The sequence below is a fragment of the Vigna angularis genome, chromosome 10 (genome assembly GCF_016808095.1).
Source record: "Vigna angularis cultivar LongXiaoDou No.4 chromosome 10, ASM1680809v1, whole genome shotgun sequence".
Lineage (NCBI taxonomy): Eukaryota > Viridiplantae > Streptophyta > Magnoliopsida > Fabales > Fabaceae > Vigna > Vigna angularis.
The window spans coordinates 30712560-30738715 of record NC_068979.1 but is presented as its reverse complement, the minus strand read 5'-3'; the positions used below and the strand labels follow the sequence as shown (position 1 = coordinate 30738715).

At 28.3% G+C, this 26156-nt stretch overlaps 3 protein-coding genes across 6 annotated transcripts; 2 read left to right on the top strand and 1 right to left on the bottom strand.

Moving 5' to 3' along the window:
- Positions 1-1893: 1893 nt before the first annotated feature.
- Positions 1894-10110, top strand: LOC108334748 (abscisic acid 8'-hydroxylase 2). The gene is made up of 8 exons (XM_052869045.1): positions 1894-2272; positions 2445-2763; positions 3449-3598; positions 3956-4264; positions 5194-5283; positions 5881-6066; positions 7125-7243; positions 9889-10110. Exons 1-8 carry the CDS (start codon positions 2022-2024, stop codon positions 9992-9994), a joined length of 1530 nt encoding a protein of 509 aa, XP_052725005.1. The 5' UTR covers positions 1894-2021; the 3' UTR covers positions 9995-10110.
- A 3991-nt stretch (positions 10111-14101) lies between these two features.
- LOC108334677 (uncharacterized) lies at positions 14102-17839 on the bottom strand. Of its 4 annotated transcripts, none has more exons than XM_017570580.2 (5): positions 17780-17839; positions 16836-16948; positions 16077-16171; positions 15681-15943; positions 14102-15080 (listed from the first exon to the last, which is right to left on the bottom strand). In XM_017570580.2, exons 2-5 carry the CDS (start codon positions 16863-16865, stop codon positions 14272-14274), a joined length of 1197 nt encoding a protein of 398 aa, XP_017426069.1. In that variant the 5' UTR covers positions 16866-16948; positions 17780-17839; the 3' UTR covers positions 14102-14271. The 4 variants fall into 4 exon arrangements, with proteins under 4 accessions (XP_017426069.1, XP_052725004.1, XP_017426068.1 ...); XM_052869044.1 differs by having other exon boundaries at positions 16836-16937; positions 17780-17830; XM_017570579.2 differs by lacking the exon at positions 17780-17839 and having other exon boundaries at positions 15681-15929; positions 16836-16880.
- Positions 17840-22990: 5151 nt separating this feature from the next.
- LOC108334984 (uncharacterized protein At5g23160) lies at positions 22991-24530 on the top strand. The gene is made up of 2 exons (XM_017570903.2): positions 22991-23459; positions 23994-24530. The coding sequence occupies exons 1-2, from the start codon at positions 23121-23123 to the stop codon at positions 24381-24383; spliced, it is 729 nt and encodes a 242-aa protein (XP_017426392.1). The 5' UTR covers positions 22991-23120; the 3' UTR covers positions 24384-24530.
- The last annotated feature ends 1626 nt before the right edge of the window (positions 24531-26156 follow it).

The window sequence follows — 26156 nt, the reverse complement described above, 5'->3', positions numbered from 1 at the left end:
GAACTCACTGACCTATTGGCGATCAGTGTCACTTTTGTATCACCAGGATCCTGTTTATAGACCTAAGTAATGTTGGGAAACTTGAGATTTTTACTTCACTAAGTGTCGAATTGAGCTGAAATTTTTACAGCAGGTCCTAAACATATGAGTATTCTCTTTAACCAGTCAAATATTGAATTGGAGGTTTGTAGTTTGAGAAATTTTTCTAGTAAGGTTCCTGTAGATTAGGTTGTTGACAACTTTGACCTTTGCTACTTGTTTGGTACATAACTTTTTCTATACTTACTCAATTTGGTTGATTCCTTTTTGGATTATGTTCTAGATTCAATTATATTTAAATTCAATATAAGAAAATAATTTTATGAGTTTTGTACAAGCTGCAATTTATTTCTAAATCACAAAGTGTTTGTACCAATGTTGTCATTTTGTATCTTCAAATACTTGTGTGAGGATTTGCATAATAATTTAGGATTCATTGAAAGAGTATGAACCATTTAGGTGATGTATAAAAGTTGGATTCAATGTTTGATGAAGAGTGAAACTTTAAGCACCAACATGTGTGGTTTTATTCAATAATATGTAGAATACAATGTTTATAATAACATCGTTAACGAGACACATGCTAGAACTGTGAGAGAATATTAAATCCTTGTGTGATTTTAAGTCTAGCAATACTAAAATGCATTTGTTGAATTCCTTGTAGAATTTAAGGTACATAAAGAGTTCTTCCATGTCAAATAACTTGAATGGCATTTATTAATTGGTCTTAGATCAACTGTAAAAAAATGGGTGTAAATTTTGAAGATGAATTTTTGGAACTATGGCTAATTTCACTAGAGTCTTGGAAGATATTTCAAGTTTCAATTACAAACTCAACCCTTAATGGCATTGCTTCTTTCAAAATAACAAAGAGTGATACTCTTAAAGAATATATGAGAAGGAAGACACATGGTTCTCCATCTTAATTTTAGGTGTTTGTCACAAAAAAAAAGAAGAAATAGATGTTAGAGAAAGGAACTCAAAAGTGGTTGAGAAAAGAATAGGAGTAAGTCCAAGTCAAAATACAAAGTGTCATTATTGTTGCAACCAATATATTGTTTTAAGTGGAAAAAAGGAACAAAGGCAAGAGCAAGCAAAAAGAGAATGATCATGATGGTAATTATGATATCACTACTACTACTTATGGTGATCTTGTTCTTCTTTGTTATTATGAATATGATAGTTTTGTATCAAATAAAAGCATGTGGATAATATTGATGATATAATGCATGTTTCACCAATGAAGAAGTTTTTCACATTTTACAGTTATGGTGATTATATGGTAATGATAGTGTGTCAAAAGGTTGTTGATATTAATGATGTTTACTTACATAAAAAAAGTGTATTACATTTCTATTTTTACTATTATTAATGAAGAAAATCTATTTTAATATTATTGTTGGAATCTAAGCAAAATATGTAAGTTAACTTAAAGACTTAGTCAGAATGCTAATTTTTGTACTTATAAATCTATAGTTATACAAGATAGTACTATATATTCGGTCATACATCTTATCCGAATTAATCTGTTTCGATCCGTGACCAAATATAAGATATACTAAAATAGATTGAAACGAGATCCGTATTATTATTGTAATTATTACCAGAGAAAAAATTACCTATCCAAATTAAACTTGAAAGAAAATTACCTAATTTAAAAACCAAATATATATAGATTTATGTAGAAATAAAATGAATATTCATAACTTGTTCTAGCTATACCATATATATGTGCATTGGTTGAAGAAGAGACGAGATGAGGAAATTCTAGATGAATTTATTTTGAATAGTTATAGTGTGGAATTTGTGAAGGGTGAATGAAGTTGAAGTGTTGCCATTATGGTCGTGACGCATGTCCCAACCCCAACCTGCCACTCTATAAAACCTTTTCCTCCCAACCGACACCCCTTCACACAACTCTTTTCAGTTTCACAAAAACTATACATATCACTATCTTCTCTTCTTCACCTATCTATCTATCTATGCCTCCAAACTCTTTCTCTCTCTCCAAAATCTCTTCCTCCACCATGCAACCTCTCACCAACTTTTTCCAAGATTACACCTTCCTCCTTTTCACCTCCTTCTTCCTCCTTCTCCTCCCCTTCCTCCAATGGTGGTACCACCATAACGACAAAAAGCTTCCCCCTGGCTCCATGGGTTGGCCCTACCTCGGAGAAACCCTCAAACTCTACACTCAAAACCCAAATTCCTTCTTCTCTAACCGCCAAAATAGGTACATCTATATACATATAAACATCTGTGTGTTAATGTTTTTGTAAATATATGAGAATGTTTGTGTGAGTTGGGCGGTGCATGTCAAAACATGTATGTCCTTATGTCTTTAACAACATATACTATTTATAGAATGTGTGAAAGTGCATTTATGATGATTTTGTGTGGTGAAGGTATGGTGATATATTCAAGACAAACATATTAGGATGTCCATGTGTGATGATATCGAGCCCTGAGGCAGCTAGGACAGTCCTTGTGACTCAGGCACATCTCTTCAAACCAACATACCCTCCCAGCAAAGAGAAGCTCATAGGACCAGAGGCTGTCTTCTTTCAGCAAGGTGCCTATCATTCCATGCTCAAGAAGCTCGTTCAGGCCTCCTTTCTGCCCTCCACAATCAAACACTCTGTCTCTCATGTCGAGCAAATTGTTATCAAAATGGTTCCTTCTTGGACTAACAAAACTATCAACACCTTGCAAGAGATGAAAAAGGTATCTATTCTATTCTTCATATTAATGAATATTCATTTTATTAATCTAATTTTATAAAATTTTACTTATTTAATTAATTTTCTGAAATTAAATTAGATTTCAATTTACTATTTTTATAATACATGAACTGACAACAACATCTCCTATCGATATTTTCGTTAAAATGACTAGGATTATTTATTTTCTTTAAAATTGGTGACATTTTCAATTAATACAAATATAGGTTTCTCTAACTCTAGTATTGACACCAACATTGTTTATGGTTACACTTATTATTATTATTATTATTTATGTAAATCAATAATAGTAGTTAATACAAATAGATAGTTAAAAATATCTTTAGTTGGTTAACCACTTTTTTGTCTTTCTTTAACAATATAAGTGGTTCTGCATACTTTTTACATCTTTTTGTCAAAATAAGTGGTCCTGCATACTTTTAATTATACAGGAGTATATTTAAAAAAAAAAAGACTTTCTCAAAAGAAAAGTTAAGAAGACTTTTGTTTTGAGGACACAAACATTATTATTTCTGAAGAGCAAGGAATCATGATAAACATTTTCTTCGTTTGTTTTTGGTCGGATGGGAAAAAATAAGGAAAAAAAAATATTTGAAAAAGAATTACTTACTTGATCACGTGGACCAAGAATCTAAATTATTTTTTTTTGTTTTTTTTTTTTGAATTAGTATGCTTTTGAAGTAGCAGCAATCTCAGCCTTCGGTGAGATAAAGGAGTTGGAAATGGAAGAAATCAGAGAGTTATATCGTTGCTTGGAGAAAGGCTACAATTCTTATCCATTACATCTTCCTGGAACTTCCTATTGGAAAGCAATGAAGGTATCAAAGTCAATTATAATAATAATAATCATTATTGTAATAATAATTATTATTATTATTATTATTATTATTATTATCGAAGATTGTTAGATATATAGTACGAATAATTTTGATACGAATTGATTACGAGAGATATTTTCCGTACGAATCATTATGAGACAACGTGGGAGTATTTTATGTAGTTAAGGAATAAGTTAAAAGTGGGACAAAACAAAACCCACCATCTTCATCTTCATCGTTAAAACCTTTAGTAAAACATTTCTCTTATCTTAAAGTTCCATCTTTTATACGTAATTACCATGATGTTTGTTCATAATATTGAAAAGAGAAAATCTATGTGTGTGTGTGTGTTTGAAGGCAAGGAAGCATTTGAATGAGAGCATAAGAAGAATAATTGAGAGAAGAAAAGTGGAGAGTTCAAAGTATGGAGGAGGACTATTGGGAGTTTTATTGCAAGCAAGATCTTCACCATCGAGATCAAGATCAACATCTTCAAGATCTTCATCATGTGGTGAGGAGAAGAAGGTGTTCATGGAACTGAGTGATTCTCAAGTAGCAGATAATCTGATTGGTGTGCTATTTGCTGCACATGACACCACAGCAAGTGCCCTAACATGGGTCCTCAAGTACCTTCATGACAACTCCAATCTGTTGGAAGCTGTGACGGTCACATTACTATTCTATTCTTTTTTCTTTTATAATTTTTTTCAATCTCACACATGTCGTACACTTGTAATATCTCAATATATATATATATATATATATATATATATATATATATATATATATATATTGTCTTTAAACTATTTCATTTTTAAACTAAATTATAAAGAATTTAATTTTTTTTATTTTATAAATGTCGTCTAAAATTATTGTTTTTAATAATTACGTGATAATTCCATTATTTACTCTAATATATATAATCTTAGCATACTTCTTATTAAAAAAAAATTACATAACTTTTATAACGAAACACAATTTTTTTTATTTCTTAGCTGTATAATTGTGTACGAAAAGAATATTTTCAGTCAACCCTTTTGTTGAATCTTCTATAGTATTTTAATTTCCATAACCTTTGAGTGTAAATTGCGAAAATTTAGATTAAATAAGTTTTTGATACATTAAAAATTAATCGGTGTTAAAATTGATGTCTTTAGAATATGTGTGTTTTGGTATTTCGTACATGATGAATGCAAACAGACAAAACTATCACGATAACATAGTTATTTTTTAAAGTAACAAAAAATGATTTTTCAAGTGTTAATATATAATCAATCACTTTTATTTTCATTCAGATAAGCTTACTTAAAAAACCAATTTTCAGATAATTATTTTCATTTGGGTACACTAAAAACTGTCTTTTTTCAGAAATTACAGAAATAAAATATGTTTGTCAAGGAAAAAGTAAATATTTTAAAAGTTTAAAGGTAATTTGAGAGAAAAAACTGCTAAGTATAATATTATAAGAACCAATAAATTTATTTTAATAATTACTCATGACGGAAAGAAGATTCTTTGCATTATTTTTGGATACACAATTTACTGATTAGAGTGGCTGATTTCCATTATTTTCTCTGTAAATTTTAACTTTGCAGAGAGAACAAGAAGGAATAAGAAGCAAACTAGCTATGGAAAATCGTGGACTTTCGTGGGATGATACCAGGCAAATGCCATTCACAAATCGGGTATCTATGATTGTTTCTTTTTTTTTATTAATCAGTAATATAATTTTCCTTTCTTTTCTGAAAAAAAAAATGAGTTGGTTTGATCAGCATCAAATTATTTTTAAATGAAAAAAATGTCATCGATTTTGTCCACTTAAAATCACTTGGAAGACATTAATTGACATTGACAAAGTTGATGTTACTGTTTTCTTTATAATTTTTTTATAAGTAATTTAATGTTACCATAAGTAGAAAATATTAGATATGACATTGATTCCATTTTTTCACTTCAATAATTTTTTAAAAGGTCTTTTTCCTTTATACTTCTATACATACTTATAACTAGTATTTTCATTTAAAAGTGTAACACTCTATATATTTGTTATAAATGAAAGAAAAACAATGTATAGTGGATATAATTTGTACTAGAAAATGAAAAATAATTTTAAATAATTACATTTAATTAACAGTTTGTGTGAACACAAGTAGAAGTATTTTTTTTTTTGTGGTAAAATGGGAAAATTTAAATCTCAGTCATGCATGATTAATTTTCTAATTAAAACATCATAAAGGGTGTTAAATAGTTATAAGATGCATTGAAGCAAGTGAAAAATTCAGGTGATTCAAGAAACATTGAGAAGTGCAAGCATTTTGTCATTCACATTCAGAGAAGCAGTGACAGATGTGGAGTTGGAAGGTTACACAATTCCGAAAGGTTGGAAGGTCCTTCCACTCTTCAGAAGCATTCATCATTCTGCTCACTTCTTCCCTCACCCAGAGAAGTTCGACCCTTCAAGATTCGAGGTAATATATATGCAGAAAAATTTTATTATTTGTAAAGATGTTTGTTGTTGTTTGATTTTAAGAATAATATTAGTCTTCTTTTTTTTAAGAAGATGCATCCAAGAAGTAGAATAAAATATTTATATATGTAAGAATACGTTGAGAATTCAAGAGTTCAAATATGATGGATAGAAATGATAAAATAAAATATTATATAAAAGTGAAAAATTCATTAATAAATTATTTTCCTGATTTTTTGATAGAAAATAGTGTCAATTCCTTGTATAATTAGACTCAAATCTTATTGGTATTATGTATGGATGACAAAAAGAATTTGTGTTTGTGGATATCCACAAGTTGTGGATAACAGATATTTTAATATTTATTTATAAACAGATCAGATTGTGGATAACGGATATTTTAATATTTATTTATAAACAGATCGGATGTGGGTAGTATACTATCCATATCCGTATATATATGCTACTCGCAAAACAAATTGTAATTTTATTTTAATAATTTATAAAAATATCTTTTTAAATATTTGTGGATATTTGCGAATATCCACAAATATCGATAAATTCTAAAATATTTATAGATATTTTTTAGTAGATATCCGTACGAACAGTGGGTCGAACATGAATTTTGTTTTTCGATCGGATTGTTGTTCGTGTCCGAATTGACCCGTTATCATATAATATCATATAATATCGTGTGTCTCTCCAGTAAACTTTATATTTTATCTTTATGTGAGAAACATAAGGTTATGAATGGTTAGATTATCCTGGTGTGAAGTCCCTTTCATTACCTATTTGAATCTTCCTCTCTTCTAAGGTGAATGATTCTGTGTTTTGACAATCTGGCGAGTATCAGAGGCACGTGATATCAGTTTGTAGGATAGCACAACACAATAATTAATTTCATTGTTTCTTATCTTTTTTGCTCAACACAAGACATCCATGCATGCATGTATATATTCATAAATGGTACTAGGAGAGACAGATGTATGTATATATACATATATACATGGATGTATGTATATGTAGGTGAAAGATGATGAGGTGTTTGAGTCTATGCAGGTACCACCGAGACCAAACACATACATGCCTTTTGGAAATGGTGTCCATTCTTGTCCAGGCAGTGAGCTGGCCAAGCTAGAACTTCTTGTCCTTCTCCATCATCTCACACTTTCTTACAGGTTTCTCCCTCCTAACCATAAATATCATATGCACATTCATCATCATCATCATCATCTCATCAACCTTAAACATCTCAAATTTTAGGTTATCTCCTTCAAATATGTTTCCATATTTACACTTGTGTACATTAATAACTCAAATTAAACCTAACTCAACTTTAAGAGAATGTGTCTAACTTATTATTACAAAATTAGTTTTTAAAATCAGATTTATATTCATTTATATATTTATGTGTTGTAAATAATTTTTATTTTTAATTAATGTAAAACGTCTAAGACATTTTTTTTAATCGAGATATATATTTATCATGTGTCTAAATATTAATAAAATGATTTAATAAAAACTTCATAACAAAAGAAATAATAAACTTAACAAATAATTGTACTAAACTCACCTTATCACCCTATTTTCACGTTATTACACCATTTTAATACCATGTTAAAAAATAAATTTTAAAATTATGTTTAATTTTACAAAATTAATTTATAAAGCAAAATTCCTATTCACTTATATAAGACATGTTGATTTAATGTTTCCTCCAATATATATTAAGGAATAAGGCATTTTTTATAAAGTGTTTAACTTTTTATTTAATTTAAAATCTAGACTCTTTAGAAGCAAGTTTTGAACGAACTTTTTGCTAAGCAAGTTCGTCAGCAATGATAGAGATCGACCATTACATGGAAGATTGATAGAGGAAGGTGGTCCTAATTAATTATGTAGTGCTTCTGCATGTTCCTTAATATGTGGAAGTGGTCCTCTTAAAAAAAAGGGTTTCTTTTAGGATATGAATATTTTATATATTCTTAGGGATCTCATCAGTAGCCATGTATTTCATACGTATACGTGGCACACATGCATGGTATTCTTGCCAAACGTATTCATAAGACTCTTGCACATGTAACTCAGAGTCATCTTCTAGATTCAGAATATTGAAGAAAGGTCTTCCTAAGTATAGCTACAAAAATTGCTATGCATTATACTTATTTTCCTATTACAAATTGTTTTATATATGTATTGTGATCGCCTTTTATTTTTTAAATTAAGATAATCATCACATATTTATGAACAAATCTCGCATACATATAATACCCTCAAAAAATGTTGAGGGAATAATAAAGGACAAAAATTCATGTTTTCGGAGAGATGATAAAAGGTAATAATTTATTCAAAATAAGTTTAATATATATATATATATATATATATATATATATATATATATATATATATATATATATATATGTATGTATGATGATATTTTAATATGATGATGTATGTGATGTTAATTTACGATTCATGTTTGGTTGTGATTACCTTTTAGAGAAATAATTGTTTATTTGAAAAAAATCTCAAAAAAATAAAAAATAAGTGATTATTTCTTCAAGAACATAATTAATATATATATATCTAAAATGAAATTAATTTAGTCTTTCAAAATAGGTGATTTTTATGCTATTTAATATTATAAAAAAACTAGATCTTTTGAAATATTTTAAAGAATGAAAATAACTACTATAATATGAAAGGAATAAAAAAATTATTCAAAAGGAAAAGCCCCTTTTTCACATCCACTTAATCAATGAACGTGACTTCACATTGATCTTTATTTATCGGGACCAATCAGGATTAATTGTCCTTTAGTTTCTGAAGCAAGCTTGGTCCAGAATTACTCGTGTATATATATATATATATATATATATATATATATATATAGATATATATACTAAAAACTTCACAGTCATAGCACACAGTGAATGATATATATATTATGTGCATGAATGGAAATAAAATTAGTCCACGCAATTAGCTAGGGTTGATGAAATGAGAACAACACATGTGGAATATTATTGGTGGCAGGTCTGACAAACAAAGACAAAGTCCATAATGTTAGCATGCAGTCAAATTTCAATGGAAGAAGTTTTACTTCACACCACACATGTCTCTGCACAATTACACACCACATCATATCTAATATTTCACCTACACATATCTTGTCCTCATCACCCTCTTTAATTCATTTCAATGTCACCCTCACCCACTTCACCATTTTCCTCTTTCCTTCCAAAAATTCTATATCTAAATACTAACCATTTAGAGAATGTTACACTGTGGAATATATATGCCTGCACATTAATTTTGCACATCATGCCTTTGTCAATGAAAGCTATGTTATTAATTTCCATCACTTATGTTATTTGTTTCGGATACGGATTGAAATTCCTTACTCAAAACATTCAAAGTTATTTTAAAGACTGGATAAGTTTTCTAACGATCGTCTGTTATCTAAGTTGTGCGGTTCGTTTTCTCTCCTCCTTGTCCTTGGCATGAAGTGGATACAACTCCAACACTCAAGTCAATGATTTACTCAATTTAAACAAGAAGGAGAGCAAACGATTAACATAACTAGAATAATAGAGAATTATTAAAAAACTCATCCAGCCTTCAGAATAACTTTAAATATTTTGAAAAAAGAATCTCAACCCAACCCAAAACATTATAATTATTCAATATTTTGGTCTTGGACAATGTAGATGTTAACACTCATATTATATCAGTATATGTTGAAGTTATAAAGATAGTTTTTTAATGGGAAAACTGTGAAGTTGTGAAAGAGATTTTGTTGTTATTTTGATGGTTGATTTAGGTGGGAAGTTGTGGGGAAAGAGGATGGAATACAATACGGTCCATTTCCTGTGCCAAAACATGGATTACCGGTGAAGATAATACCAAGGAGAAAGATATTTACGTGAAGTTGCAAACTTAGACTTATGGAGAATCATCAATTCACAACATGTTAAGAAAGTGGGGCCAAAGCAATTTGTCCCCAGTCAAAATAATGAATATTTATTTTTTATTTTTTATTTTATCTTTTTCCATCTTTCATTTTGTTGTAGAGATATAAAGATTCTTCATTGAATCTGGCATTAAAATTCACTGTGCATGATCAATTTGTTTGTGCGGAAAAAAAAATGTACAAGTAAATGAACTGTTCAAAATTGGAAATATATGTGAATGCTGATTATATATAATTGGATTCGTATTATATATTTTTGGATTTCATGAGTTTAAATCTCTTAAATTGTGTTCAATCAAATTAATGAATGTTTTCGTTGAAAGTCTCACTGTGTATACTTTTCGTGTATTAATTTATAATATGTATTAATTTATAATATATAAGTGAGTGTAATTTTTTGTTTCGTGTAATTTTTTGTTTTATATATTAATTTATAATATATAAGTGAGTGTAATTTTTCGTTTATGGCAAAGAGATCATTGGTGATGATATTTAGTATAAGTGGGTGGTGTTTGAGCAAGAAGAAAAAGGGGTGCGTGGCCAAATTAGAATGTTGTAAAGGATTTGTTGCAAGTGGAAAAAGGGAGACAAAAATGAACCTAAGATGTTAAAATCTGAGTTGTCATTTCTATGGGGAGAGAAAAGAGAAAGTTAAAGAAGAAACCAGCAATCCACAAACACATCGTATGGACACAAATGATCTTACAATTGGTTTGTGAGATAAGATATGAAATGGTCTGTCTCATGTTACCATTCATGATAAGTTATGAAAGATCCATGATTTTCAAACATCTTTGCATTTTCCTTTATTATGTGGATCTTCACACAACTTACTATCAAATCAAACTCTTCTTGCATTAAGCCTCCTATCATCATGCCAGGTTGTAATACATAAAACTACAATACACATAATTCATCAATTTGTCTTTTTTATAAACAAGAGAGATTCACTTGAGAAAAAAAATGTAATAAATACAACTATTCATGAGAAATTTAATCAATAATATATATATATATATATATATATATATATATATATATATATATATTAACTTTTTAATTATAGTATGTACAGTTAGAATTCAAGCTAAATTGAAAATTATATATTTAGGAAAAATAGTAAGATAAACCATATATAAGTAAAAAATTCATAAATTTATTATTTTAAAATTTTGAGTTGAAAATAATATTGTGGTCTCTTGTTTGGTTTATTACTCCGTGATATAAAATCTCTTCTCAAAAAATCCAACAATTATTTCACAAATTGAGAACAAATATTTATAATTGGCTTTCACATTCTAATACTTGAAGTTAATTCCTAGTTGAGAGACATAGTATTGTGAGTTCAATTGTTAAAAATTGTTGTTTGTTTGAATTAAATTTTGAAATTTATATAATTGGATTTAGTTTTAATTAAATTGTATGCTTAAATTAGTTCTATTAATATAGACCTGATTCATTTTATATTAATTATTTAGTTTTGTAAGATTAGGGAAAAATAAGTGTCTTAGAAATAAGATAGTCTTTTGACTTTGGTATTTTTGTTTGGAAATTAGTGTTATTGAGTGTACACCTTGTTAGAACATAATTGTTATATTATTTTATTTATATTTTGGCTTAGGAAAAATAATAAACTTTTACCTTTAGTAATTAGGTGTAAGATATTATAATAAGGAGGTGTAGAAAGAAAAAATATGTAAATTAAATAATCTCGAAATTTAATAAAAAAATATTATTATATTAATCCTTTTGAAGATTTAGTTATTGTTATTTTAAAATGTAGTTGAAAGAAAATAGAAGATATTATCTTAAGATTAAAAGAGATCTTATTATTATAAAATGATATTATTAGATATTGTTAGATATTCTAAAAGATATTTTTAGATATTATTATATAGTTAATTAAAAGATACATTGAGATATTATATATAATTAGATATTATGGTTAGATAATAATAATATATATTGTTGATAGATTTATCATAATTAATTAGAGTAAAAATATTAAGATATAATATATTATCTAAATACTTATCATAATTAAATCGACAAGTCTTTCAACACAAAAATTAGACGAGCCTATTAATACATATTAGACAAGTTTTTTCATTAACTGATTAGATGAATCTTGTAATACACATTAGACGAGTTTATTCATACATTGATTAGATAAGTATAGTGATACACACTAGACGAGTTTAGCAATATACATTAGATAAATATGTCCATATATTGATTAGATAAGTATAAGAGAAAACATTAAATGAGTTATTCCATAAATTGATTAGATGAGTCTAAGAATATACCATAAATTGATTAGATGAGTCTAAGAATATACCATAAATGATTATATGAGTTTACATTACACAACTCTATTAGTTATCTGATTAGACGAGTCTTGTAATACACATTAGACAAATATGTTTATATACTAATGTGACAAATTTTACAATACATATTAGACCAATTTATCAATACACAAATTAAATGAGTTTAACATTACACATTATATCAGTTTTTTCATACATTGATTTATATTTTTAGTTAATCTACTCTACATATTTTTGTATATTCTTTATACTTTTAGAGAGTCTATTCTAATTTTGCACATGTTTTATCTTTTGTATTTTTACAAAATCTATTATTTAGACATATTGATTTTCTAGACCTATAAATCATTTTTCAAGTTAATTGTATTAAAAACTTAATTATAAACTTAAAAATATTTATTATCTCTTTTCTTAATCTATGAACCTCTTTTAGTTTTAAACACACGAGCAAACATCAACCCATGTGTAGGCATGGGTTTAAAACTAGTTACCAACTAAGAAAAACACAAAAAGGACAAAGGGAAAAATTGTATTAAAAAAATTAGAAGAGTAGGAGAATTTGTTAATCTGAACAAGTATACTTATCCATCTCAAATCACTATCATATGTTTTTTATAGGTTTAATTAGTTATTTGGTTTGTTTTCGCTTAAAAATGTTAAGTTGGTTCTCTAGTTTCTTTTAGTACCAATTTGGTTCCGATTGTAAAATATTGGCGCGGTCTTTTCTTTAAATTTGGTCTTAGTTTATGAAAAAATGATGCAATGAATGAAACTCTTAACATTATAATCTATATTGTTAGTATAATTAACATAATCCTAATGTCAATATTGATAAACAAATCCTTAATCTTTTTCAAGAAATTGAACAGAAAAGATCAAACTGCATCAACTTTTATAAATTAAAACCAAATTAAGACTTTAAAAAACTAGAAAATCAATTTGACATTTTTTTAATGAAAACAAAAACCAAATAACTAACTAAACCTTTTTATATTATATTAACTTTTTAACCAATACATATTAATTAACATAATGGACACATGATACCTTCATAAAATAGTGATATTTTACTTTATTTTAAATTTGATTAGAAATATTTGAAGACACTAATGAACAACGGAAAAAAGAATATTTAACACTAAAGGTTCCCCTAAAATGATTTATCTATAAATAAAAATTACAAAAAGTTTAACACTAATTAAAAATACAATTATAAATACTCTAAACATACATGTTTATCCTCAAAATAAAATTAAAGTTTATATGAAACATTATGCTAAGATTTTGTGTATTTATTACGACACAGCTAATAATTTTATGAAACACTCATACTTTAGTAAACTAACTTCGTAATTTTGAAGCTAAATTTTCAACATCCAACTAATATTAATGTAACTGTTCAGTTTTGCTAAAGTTAGTCATAATTGATGAAGGAAATATACATGTATGCTAGTTCTTCAAATAAACAACCCCTCAATAAAAATAAAAAGGTGTTGGATGTAAGAGAGAAAGATGTTCAGAAAAACTATGCCAAGGTTCACTAAAGATGTAACAGGCAGCACAAGTGAGAGAAATCAGAAGCCATAGAAACATGCTAGACTTTGGGGTTTCCCGTACCAGGTTGTAAGAGGATGATGGATGAGTGTGATGAGTCATTTATTCATTATTCAGTTTAATTGAACCTGAAATTTAGGACATCACCTTCACTTCAATTTTGTCTTCTAGAAAACATAGCAACAAAATCAATCTCGAAAAAATTTCACCATCCTTGCTGAGTCAACACAAATAACATCCGAATAAGGATTACAAGAACAAGTTTGTATAAGTGTTGCTCAGCATCCTTGCTGAGACAGAAACAAGGGAATTCTGAATTACGAAGTTGTTCGGATGTTTGGATGATTGACTAACTCCATCTTCTCCTGTCCTCTTCTTCATCCACTGGAATATACCATTCTGGTCTCCGCTTGGTGTTGCTCAGCCTGTAATTGAGAAGGAGTTCCTCATCTTGAAGAGGCCTAGTAGCAACCAGAACAAGAGTTTTCAGTAATGGAACATGTGATCCACTAATTTTTGACCCTCCCTTGAACCAAAAGCTGCCAAATCTCCTCATATTTACCTCTGCATTTCCAAACAACAAATTTGGAACGTAGACTCTCATGTCGCTTTCAGTCAATGGAAAGTCATATGGGCAAATCATGACATTTGGTTGCACCCCTTTTGGAGGGTGATTGGCAAAATGAGCTAAGGCTAATGGGTTTCTACGCTCAATCACTTCAGCGTTATCTCCTTTGTAGCCTTCCAAAGGCTTACTAAGTAGTTTCCAAAACCTTTCTGAACCTCTCTCAGGCTCAGCTCCTTTCACATCAGGTTTGATTTCTCCAGATTTCCAACCATTCCATAGTTCTCGGTTGTCACCTCCACAATCCCAAGGTTGACCATTGATGACATTCCCATCATATCTTGTAATCAAATAAGGGTTCAGTGCATCAACCTTCGGGTACCCTGGAATATAACGGTAATAAGCTGGAGAGTAGACTATGCCCGGATAAAAGGCCACCACAGCACCAACATCTACTGTGCCATCTAAGAAAAGACCTTGGCCAGCATCCTTGTGAGGTATCTGAGAAGGTTTGACATTAACAGTGTAGCCAAGTTGATTTTTTAAATTTTGAGAAACTTCAGCTCGGCTTAATGGTATTGTCTTGGGGGCAGCTGCTCCAAAAGCAAGTGGCTACAGTGAACAAGTAAAAAGGAGAAAATATCCCAATAATATACGAAAGTATAAATGAATAACTTAAGGTAAATTATCACTAAAATAGGATATTTTTTGTACCCTTTTTTGTCTGAAGGAAGACAAACAGCATAAAACGGTTATGCAACAATTTAGAGGTCAGTGTTGAAACTTTAAATTACTTGACATGTCAGGTTCGTGAACAATAAATATGAGCATTTCTCATACAGATCAATGATATTTACATTTACATAAATTTAATTATTAGGTAGAAACAAATATCAGCTGCACACATCCATGGCTTCGCATTCATAGAGCCTACAAGAAACTGTGACCCACAAAAAAGAGAGTAACCGAGTATGCTCTGTCATGCTATGTATGGCTCTTAAAACACAAATCACATCAAGGATGCGGACATTCTGGTCAGTAAAACATGGAAATATGATGACACTTTAGTGCTGAAGTGTTAAATATATCAGTGTTAAACAGACACGTTGAACCTAGCTGTTAATTTCTTTTCCTAATGCTCACCAAGATTGCATAAGTATGCAGAAAGGAAAGGAGGTGCGGGTCAAACTCACCGAGTTCATTCTGGACTGGATTACTCCTACCCACAGCAAAACTAAGGCCACTTCGGTGAGGCACCGTGCTTTCTGGTTCATGTTCATTTACCATCTTTTCTTTTGGAAGTAGAATTTCATCCATGAAAGTGCAAAATGTTTTAATTTGTGAGTGAACATTTTCTTGTACTTGCATTTGTTGATCAGCAAACGAGGCTTTACCAGCCATTTCAATAATCTCTTCGGCACGTGCTTCATCAGCATTCTTTCCTAGACGATTATAGCTGGATATTTAAGTCTTTGCATGAGCAAAATATGCCGATATGTTAAGAAGGAGAAGTATCACATACACAACGACTTATCTGTCATAAATCAAAGATCTAAATATCTTGAAGTCTCAAGGAATTGTACACTGACCTTAAATAAAGGAACAATCGGTTAATGTCAGCTTCAAATTGTAGTTGTCTAGGATCCCTAGAAAAAGCAGGGCGCTTTACCAGGGTTCTCACACCCTGAAAACAAATTCAGTCCGAGATTGGTTATTCATTATTGTCATAAGTTTCATATGATTGATGACACACAACAGGTAACAGCTAGCTACAGCTTTGAATAGCCCAAAACTCTGAAGAATTGTAAAACACTAAATCCCTTAAAGAAGTAGGATATCATACTTCCATCAATCATGGAGCTCCTCCTTTTGATCATTGGTTTAATCAGAATCCATATAATGTTGACATAAAAGTTATAGTAATTTAGTAAACAAATATGAAACAACACAAAATAGGAGGAAACCTACAGAAGATGAATAAAATAAAGAGTTGAACTTTCCTTCTACAGTTCTACTTTATTCTTTCTAGGGTTATGGAAAAACTCGTCATGAGCATGGGTGTATTATTGTGTAATGGATCATTATCTACTGGCTACAAAGCAAAGAATATTATGCTCTAAATGAGTTCTAGACAGTATTGTTCTTCATGGGGTCAATTGAGAGACAAAGTTATATTATTTATTTATTTGTGTCTTTTCTCCATTTCTTGTTTTGTTTCATAAATAAACAATAATTTGCACATATTCTGCAATAATCTAAGTAAATAGTACGAGAAACAGTTTCCTTCTAAAAGAAAGTAAATCAATCTGATACACCAAAATTATTGCGTTACAAATATAATAATATACCTCTTGAAATTTCTGGAACAAAAGAGCCATCTTTGACTGGATGAAAGAGACAGAACTACTCAGAACAAAATGTGCTTTCAATGCAACATGGAGTTTTCTAGGCTGGAAAAGTTCTGCCAAAGATAAAAAAAAATGATCAACACAGGTAATGAACTTGTAACGCCAGAAGCAACTTGAATAAGCTATACAAATCACATAGTTATGATGACAATAATAACAAAAACGAGATTGAAAAGTTTTTTTTTTCAACAAATATTAGTTGTTAATGTTTTGTTAATGAAGGACCACAACCTATCTCCCCTTTCCTTCTAACTTTACCATTACACCACCTTATAAACTTATCCATTCATCATTTCAAATTGGATAATAATATAACATTAAATTAGAGAGAAGTTTATTTTCACTTCATCTTTTTATTTTCTTCTATACGCATTTATGAAGACCCTTACTCTTACTCTTAGAAACTCCGCAAACTTCTCCACCAGCAGTAGAAGAAAATAAGAAAATAAAAATGAATCGAGCTTGTCCCCTAAACTAAAATCAAGTTATGCCCTTGACTTTAACTTCTCTAAAAACTCTGATGCACAAACTGACTTAACCTAACAAAGAGAGTTCAATTTATTTCACATTATTTTTCGTTTCCTACAATAGTTTATGGAGAAATTTATGTGAAGAAGGCCCTAACCTATGAACATTACATTATTTCACGCATCCATTCGAAATTTCCAAAAACAAAATCAAACCCTTTTCTAGCCATTCATATGAGATCATATGCACAGTATACATTATTTCCACCATGAAAACACGATTTTTGAATTATCTGTCACTAAATTATTAGCTTTCGTCGCTAATTCATGTATGCATTTCAATATTAACACTGTTCGTAATCATATTAATGGTGCCACATAAAAGTGAGTTCTGATTAGAAGAAGCGAAAATCGAACCTTGGAACTGTAGTTCTCGGAGAGACGCCGCAACTGGAACTTGAAATTGAAGCCAACAAAGAAGCCAGATCATGGAGGGAGAAATAATACTGCGTTATTTAGTTGGGCTTCGTTCTTGGGCTCATGTTTCCACCCATTATTACTTCCTGCACCTAATTGTTTTAAAATACCCATTTTATCCTTTATGCTTTATTTCAATGGTGTCTCTTTCTTCTTCAGTTTTTTTTTTATTATTAATTTCCTTTCTAGAGGTCCAAAAAAATCTACAAATATTTACTACTACCAAAGTGAATGGGCACTTAATCATTAAATATTTTGTAAGTCTTTAATAATTAATGTTTCTAATGTAATAAATTAAAAAGATAATCATATCTATGTTAAATTATTTTATTATAAATAATAATTAGAATTTAATATAAATATTAATGATCTAAGTTATAATATAATTATATATTTTCATTTTACATATAATAAAATAAAATAAAAAATCAATCTTTTTTTTTCAATTAAAAAAAAAAAACAACCAATCTACTAATCGAGACAAATAAACTCAAAATGCCAACTCATAATACTAAATTAGTGGTATGCTAAACCTAATCTAATTATTATCCTAAGATTGTTGATAAATATTTGAGTCCCAACTTGCTTCAAATGTCAATATTAACAATGAGGCATAACATAGTATTTTTATATAGAATAATTTACGTTGGTCAATCCATCAAACTTGATATCACGTGATGTTATTGTAAATTTGTAAATTTGTAAATTTGCACGAAACCAAATCATGCAAAGGATTAGATATGAGATATTCTATAGTGTGATATTTAGAGAACATATGTCATTTTGGTTTTATTTTCTTATTTCTGTCTTTGTCTCATTGTATTTAAGTTCAACGGATGTAATATTCTTCTATTGATTGCTTTGAGAGTTTGAAACTAAGAAATTTCGGTAATAATTTAATTTCATATGTTCAACTCTGATTATAAATTAGAAATTTAAAGAAACATGAGATCCTAATTGTTCAATTTGTTAGATATTTGGATGTCTTAACGTGACCAAAAGTTTTTAGTTTTAGTTTAATAATTATAACCATGTGATAGAAATAGACAAATTTTGATTTAGTATGATATTATAGTATGTTGTTTATTCAAGTAATGTATTTGTGAAATGTCATTTAATGTTAATTATTTAGAATCTATTAAATTTATATTGTTTTATTATATTTATGGCATATACTAAGTTAAGTTTCCATGTGAAAACTGATGTAGACAACACGACATGACAACTATTTGTTTATATTAAATAATATTTTCAATGACATTTTTTTATATTATTCATTAAACATTTGTTGGAATATTTAATCAAAATTACTGGATTGTATTTATTCATAGGAAAAAAAAAGGGATGAAATATCAAGATATACAACAAAAAACATTACCCTCACAAATGGCCTTGGAGAAGAGTCAAAATAATATATTCAAATTTTATATATATTATGATTCAAATTTTATATATATTATCATTGTAACTAGTCTTGACTATTTCTAAGAAACATAATTATCAAAAGGAGAAATATGTCAAAAGAAAATAAATTTGTGACAAATAAGTGACCGTTAAAAACTCATTATAAAACATACACATGATAATTAAGATTTCATATGTTCATGAAAAATATTTCCATAGAAAATTATTTTGAAACACTGAAAATACTTAAATTAGTTACACGATAAGAAGGATATTAAGAAGTTGAAAAAGAAAATAACATTTAACTATTCAAATATTCTCAACAAATGAAAAACAAATTACACAACAAATAGTAAAAAGTCATGTATCATATAAATGAGGCAAGACATATTTAAATTTTTTTCTTTACAAATAAAAAAACATATGGTAAATTAATAGGAACAATGAATATATGTTTTAACTTACTTTTTATTCAAAAACTAGAACAAAATACAAAACAATGAATGGATTTATATAAGATTGAAAAACATAGAGGTTATAAATTAAAAAATGAGGTAAAATCAAAGAAAAAGAATTAAATTTAAAAAAAAATCACTCGAAAGATAAAATAATTATTTTAACTTAAAAATAATTATTTAAAAGATAAAGTTTAAAACTAAATGTAGATAAAGAAAAGATAATTTATATTACAAAAATAATTAACTAGTAAAAATGCACTAAAAAACCTCTCAATTCAACACCAAACTCAATAAATCCACAAATTATACTCAATAACACTTATGAGAATAAAAAACAAAACAATTTCCCACCTGAACATTTTTTGTGGATTTATGGTGATCGATCCATCAAGATCATAGGTAGTCATTATTGTTGTCAAAGATTTGACAAAATATAAATTTACATGAAGACAAAGGCAAAAAAAGATATGATAGATATAGCATATGAAAATCAAATTTTCTGAAAACTTATGTCATTTTCTTTATAATATTCTTTTATATTTTTTTGTTTATGTCACTATCTTCTTCTATTTAACTTCTAATTAAAGGAGGCTATTCACCTCTGATTGCTCCCCAAGTTTGAAACTAAGAAGTTTTTATAATAATTTATTGTATTATGCATAACTAACCAACCTAAACTCCTCCTCTAACAGTCGTCTTTCATCATCATTAATGTTGCAATTAATAATAGACAAACTTTTAATTAAATTTTAAATTTTTGTTCTGATGTAAGTACAGAAAATTTCTAATATAATTTCTGTTTTTGTGATTTTCACTGACCCACTTCATTTGTTTTTTATTTTTGTTTTTAAAGTTAAACACGAGAATTGTATGTATAAATGCCCCATAAAATTACAAAATGCAAACTTTAAATATTGCATATAAATAAATTAGGTCTTCTGTTTCTTCCTTATGAAAGGAACTTACAAATAATAAAAGACTTGGTAAAATTAGCTATATTCCGTTTTCATTGTCGTAAAGAAACGTATTAGTTCGGTCACACTACGTCATTTTAGTTTTCGTTTTTAACTCCTTAATTAGAGTTAGTTAGTATTGAAAGTTCAAAATACTAATTAAAATAAATAATAATACTTCAAATTGAGATAATTAAATTACTTTTACATGTATAAATATCTATTATTATCTACAAATATGGTTAAATTAATTTTAGAATTTACTTTATTTTTTAATATATTAATATTAAACTACGATTAATGAATCATAGTATATCAAGTTATAGTAACAAAAATGTGGGAAATAGACTACAATAGTACATAATATGCTACTATGCATAGCCTATAGGCTTAAAAAAATATTTTTTTTAACATAAATACTATAATAGATTACCGTTAGATGAAAAAAATCTAACTAGAAGTTTTTTCATCCAATTTTAACCTATTATTAATGCAAAGTAAGTTTTTTATAACGACATTGAAATCTACCAAGTATAGAAAATCATATGGTGACAGTATAGTAAATAAGAGAATTTTTTTTTATATTGGTTAGACATAGAATCGATATAGAAAGTGGCACAATAGTAAAATTGTAATAAATTACAAAACTTTCTATATCAATTGCACTCATAATCGATATAGAAAATTACATTTTTATACCAGTTAGACCTAGAATCAATATAGAAAGTGACGTAATGGAAAAAATGTAATATTGGAGAACATTTTCTATACTGGTTAGTCACTATAACTGGTGTATAATGTTTAATATTCATATCTTTCTTCCTTTTGTCTTTCACGTTTGTGAAATCTTTGAGTTTTCTCTATGCTTCTTATTCTTGTTAGTTTCTTCCTATCGTTTGTGTTTCCTTCATTGCTTGTTTAGTTGCTTCATTGTGTTTCCTTTGTTGCTTTGTTGCTTCACTGCTTCTTGGAGCTTTCTTTACACTGGTCATTGCTATGTTAGAATGACAAAACAGTGAGGTGGTGGATTTTTAGTGGTGATCAAAATCACCAAATAAATTATAGGCAAAAGAAAAATGGATATCGGTATGAGTCTTAATTAATAGGATTGTTTAGGAATGAGATATTAGTCTCTTAAATACTTTGAAGTGAGCGTATTGAACTAAATCCATTGATTAATTGTTTATGTTGTGGTCTGGTAGTAGGGTTGAGTTCACAAATTAGACTGCATGTTTAATTGTTTCTTAGCTTCACCTAAAAGCAAAGGTGTTGGTTTTTACCGATAACAATGGATCAGAGTTGGATAAATTTAATACACATAACAAATGAATATGAGAGTGAAATGGAACAATTTATGAATTTGCAAAGATGAATGTTCCAGACAATAATCGAATATTCTATTTTTCGTGTGTTAATTGTTTGAATGAGCGAAAACTATCAAAAATTGAAATTATTCGAAAGCATGTTTCTTTATGATGAATTCCTAAAGAATTATACAAAGTGGACATGGTCCAGTAAATTAATAAACATGCCAAATATAATATTAGTTAAAAATATAAAAAATTAATTATTTTGGTAAATAAAAACTAATTATTGTGTATCATATGAATATTTTACGTGAGTTGATATATATATATATATATATATATATATATATGATATTTATATGATATGTGTTTTTTATGGATTAAACGTGAAACTTAATAATTTATCTTACATAAAACCCTAATATTAGGAACAAAAGAACAACTAGTTTTTTTTTTTTTTAAAATGGATAAACATAAAAGTCTTAAAAACAAGGGTTTTATGTAGCTTTATTTTAAGTAAATTTTGCAAACTAGTAAAGAAAAATTTATCCACTAAAACTATCAATGAGATGATGAAAAATAAGTTTTCCTATTAGTAAAAGAGAAGTTAGAAACTAATTGAAATATCACACAAGTACATATATAACCACCAAATTTGATGATCATGGAATCCCCACATTACGTTACATACATATGAAAGAAAAGAAATCGATTAGTTCCATTACACAATTGTTTTTTGTGGTCAAACCAACTATAACTAATTACATTCTTATGGTTTTTACCATTTGATGATGACTACACATGTGTGTGCATGCACGTAAAGCATAAGCACCTTAGAGAAGCCTCCAAAGATAAATTAAAAGATTGAATTTATGATGAAACGTGAGGAAGGTGTAAACGTGTGAAGAAGATTTGGACTCGTTAAAAGTCTAAGTCTTCCATCCCAAAACCCTAATTAACATTATATATCAAACAAAACCATTTCCTATCTCATCATTATTTTAATTACCATGCTTTCAATTACAACACCATCACTAATCATATTTCTAATCTCAAAAACCTTTCATCTTCTTCTTCCTCATCATTCTAATAATAACCATGTTCATCACCCACTGCTAACAATCTCATCAAATCCTTCTTTCTCATCCTTTCTATTTCCATGGCCAAATCCAAAACCTCTCTTTTTCTATGTTGTTTTGGCTCTTCCCATGCCTTCGAATCTTCTCCCACCAAACCCTCTAATGTTTCAAACATCAAGAAGAAAAAGAGGAAGAACAAAACTACTACCACAAGTTGTTTTTCATGGCTAAGGATTCGATTCACCAAGAAATCATCTTACAAAACGGTGCCGTTTGAAGCTTCAATTCACTCTCACCATGCTCATTATTCCAAGGCCAAGTCAAAGTCAACTCTTCCTCATAAGCCTCAGTCTCCGGCAACCACCAACCCTCCGCCGTCCACTCACCCACCCGCCACACCCTATTATACCCCCACACAGGTATTTATTCTAATAATCATATCTTATCAAATTTTCATTTTGTTTTTCTAACATTATATCTTCCATTTTTTTACATGTTTTTCAATTTATTAAATGTGTTAACAAGTTTTTTAAAAAACATTGATAATTAATAACATACCATCAAGAAAATCAATTTTGTAAAACTTGATAATAAAACGAGTTTTCCTTTCTTAATTTTTTTTTTAACATTCTAACGGTGTTATACTCACACATTTAATGGATTCGTAAAATGCATACAAAATAAAAATTATACGGTGACAAAATACGTAAAAAGAATTTGAATAGTTGAACTTAAATAATAATAATAATACTGCTAATTAGAGTAATTAAATTATGCAAGTCAAATCCTTAATAAAGAAATGTTAGTGACTGCACATTATCGATATTAAAAAATTTAATTTCCCTCCATTAAAATAAACTGGGAACTGGAGTAATAATTATTCTTTTTCAATTGTTTTCCAATTTCGATAAATTCTATGTTCTAACTCCTTATATTCTTAAACTATGTTCCAGACAAGACACGGTTTGGAAAACAACGCAGAGGACACGCGTCAACAGGGGAGAGGTTCTCCTGCTCAGGCGAAACGGCAGGCGGGGCGGCTGCCGCCGCCGGCGGTGCGAACGCAAACGACACGTAAGAAGGCACGAAACGACGGTGTTTTTGGCATGTCGGTGGTGGTGGTGACTTTGGTGATTATGATATTTTGGGGTCGTTTATGTGCCATTCTCTGTACTTCGGTGTGGCTCTACTGCGCTCCGCGCTGGGGGAAAATCGGTAGCGTAAACGACGACGGAAACTCCAAAACGACGCCGTCCAACGAGGTTGATCTCGATTCGGAGGAGTACAAGAAGAAAGTGATAATGGAGGGTCTTCTTGGGAGAAATCACAGAGCTGGGCTTTGAAGAAGAAGAAGATTTTCGCAACGCTGTCGTTTGGACTCTGTCGCCTTCACATTTTTCTCTATCATTAATTAGTACCAAAATGAAAAGAAAAAACAATTGTAAATTCACGAAATTTCATGTAAAAAGATTTTCTTTATAAATTCAAAATATGGCTTCTGAAAGATCTGACATGTGATTTTTTTTATTTATTTATTTTCTTTTTTTTTCTCTGATTATAGTGTAATTTTTAATTTTGAGTCGTATTTTTTTAAGATCGATATTTTCTCTATTAAACAAACTAATTCTATACTTTTTAAAAATTGTTCATATAAAAAACATTACATTTTTACATTACACGGTCTATTTTTATGAAAAGAAGTAATTATAATAATAAAGAAAATACAAAGAAGGTAAATGTAATTTAAGAAAATCTAGTGAGAAATAATTTACTTCTGTATATATGTATGTTATTTATGCCATTTTCTTATTGGAATTGAAATTTAATTTCCTTGATATGTTTTATTGTACAAGTTGTTATAAAGGTCAAGGTTTAAGTATAATTAAAGTAAATAACATAATATTTATGGTGATAGATCTAATTGAATTCTGAATTAAACGATTTAATCATTTGAATGGAATAATTTTACATTTTTTTAAATCTGAAGAATAAAATGTTTGAAAAATAAAGTAAGAATAAGATCAAATCGCGGATAAAAATGATAGAAGATCAAAATTATAATTTAGTTTATGTTATTTTGTTGTAAAAAATGGAATGTTCGTTGCCGGTTTCACGGCGGCGTTTTGTGAATGACGTGTTCTTGAAAATGTGATATAAAAATAAAGTCAAAGGTTTGGAAATGGTGTTTATTTATTTTAATATAAATAACGGTTTGTAAGTATTCTTATATATTGATCTTTTCATTCCTCATCTCTATATTAATAAAAATACATTATTATTATTATTATTATTATTATTATTATTATTATTATTATTATTATTGGTGTTAAAATGATTATTTCGTCCTTGTTATAAGCATAATTATATTATTGGTGTTTAATTAAGTTTCAAAATCCATTGTAAATTTGGAAGTTTTTAATTGAATTTTTATTAAGTTTTTATAACTTATTGAGTACTAAAAAAAATTCATTGCTCAATTGAATTATTATTATTAAATTTTTGTGTTAATGCAATGATAGACTATTTCTCAATTGACTATTATCTTGTTGGGTTATCTTATATAGTTATTGTCACATAGTATTTTATAAATTCAATAAAAAAGTTAAATTGTAAAGATTGAAATAAATTTTTTAATAAAAACTCAATTGAGAGTTTTTAAATTTATTAATCACTTTAGTTAAGTCTATATATGTTTTTACAAAAGAACAAATTTATAACTGTAATCAATAATTATATGAAAAACTGATAGAAACACACGTGTCTACCCATATTTTATAATAATAAAAAATAAAATTTAATTGTATTATTATTATTAAAATAAAAATACATTATTAAATTTATAAAAAGTATAGAATTAAAGAAGGGACAATTTTGGGCTGTCCTTGATTTCCATGTTCCTCACTCTCTTCTCCACATTTTTTATGTTATTTTTTGTTTCTCACGGAGTGTTAAACATGTGATTCTATTGTAATTTTTTATTGTTGTTCACAAAATGTTTTCATACCATTTTCTCATTAATGTGATTTTGAGGAATCATATGACCCAATCACTTAAATTTTCTTCTTATATAAATTTAAGACAATATATGGATAGATATTAATTTTGACTATTAAGTC

Coding starts and splice junctions, on each gene's coding strand:
- LOC108334984 (XM_017570903.2), top strand. CDS start 23,121: ATGGCCAAATCCAAAACCTCTCTTTTTCTATGTTGTTTTGGCTCTTCC. Junction 23,460..23,993: donor CCTATTATACCCCCACACAG/GTATTTATTCTA, acceptor ACTATGTTCCAG/ACAAGACACGGTTTGGAAAA.
- LOC108334677 (XM_017570580.2), bottom strand. CDS start 16,865: ATGGCTCTTTTGTTCCAGAAATTTCAAGAG. Junction 16,172..16,835: donor TGTTCCAGAAATTTCAAGAG/GTATATTATTAT, acceptor ATTTGTTTTCAG/GGTGTGAGAACCCTGGTAAA. Junction 15,081..15,680: donor TCCAGTCCAGAATGAACTCG/GTGAGTTTGACC, acceptor CTTTTGGAGCAG/CTGCCCCCAAGACAATACCA.
- LOC108334748 (XM_052869045.1), top strand. CDS start 2,022: ATGCCTCCAAACTCTTTCTCTCTCTCCAAAATCTCTTCCTCCACCATG. Junction 2,764..3,448: donor CCTTGCAAGAGATGAAAAAG/GTATCTATTCTA, acceptor TTTTTGAATTAG/TATGCTTTTGAAGTAGCAGC. Junction 4,265..5,193: donor ATCTGTTGGAAGCTGTGACG/GTCACATTACTA, acceptor TTAACTTTGCAG/AGAGAACAAGAAGGAATAAG.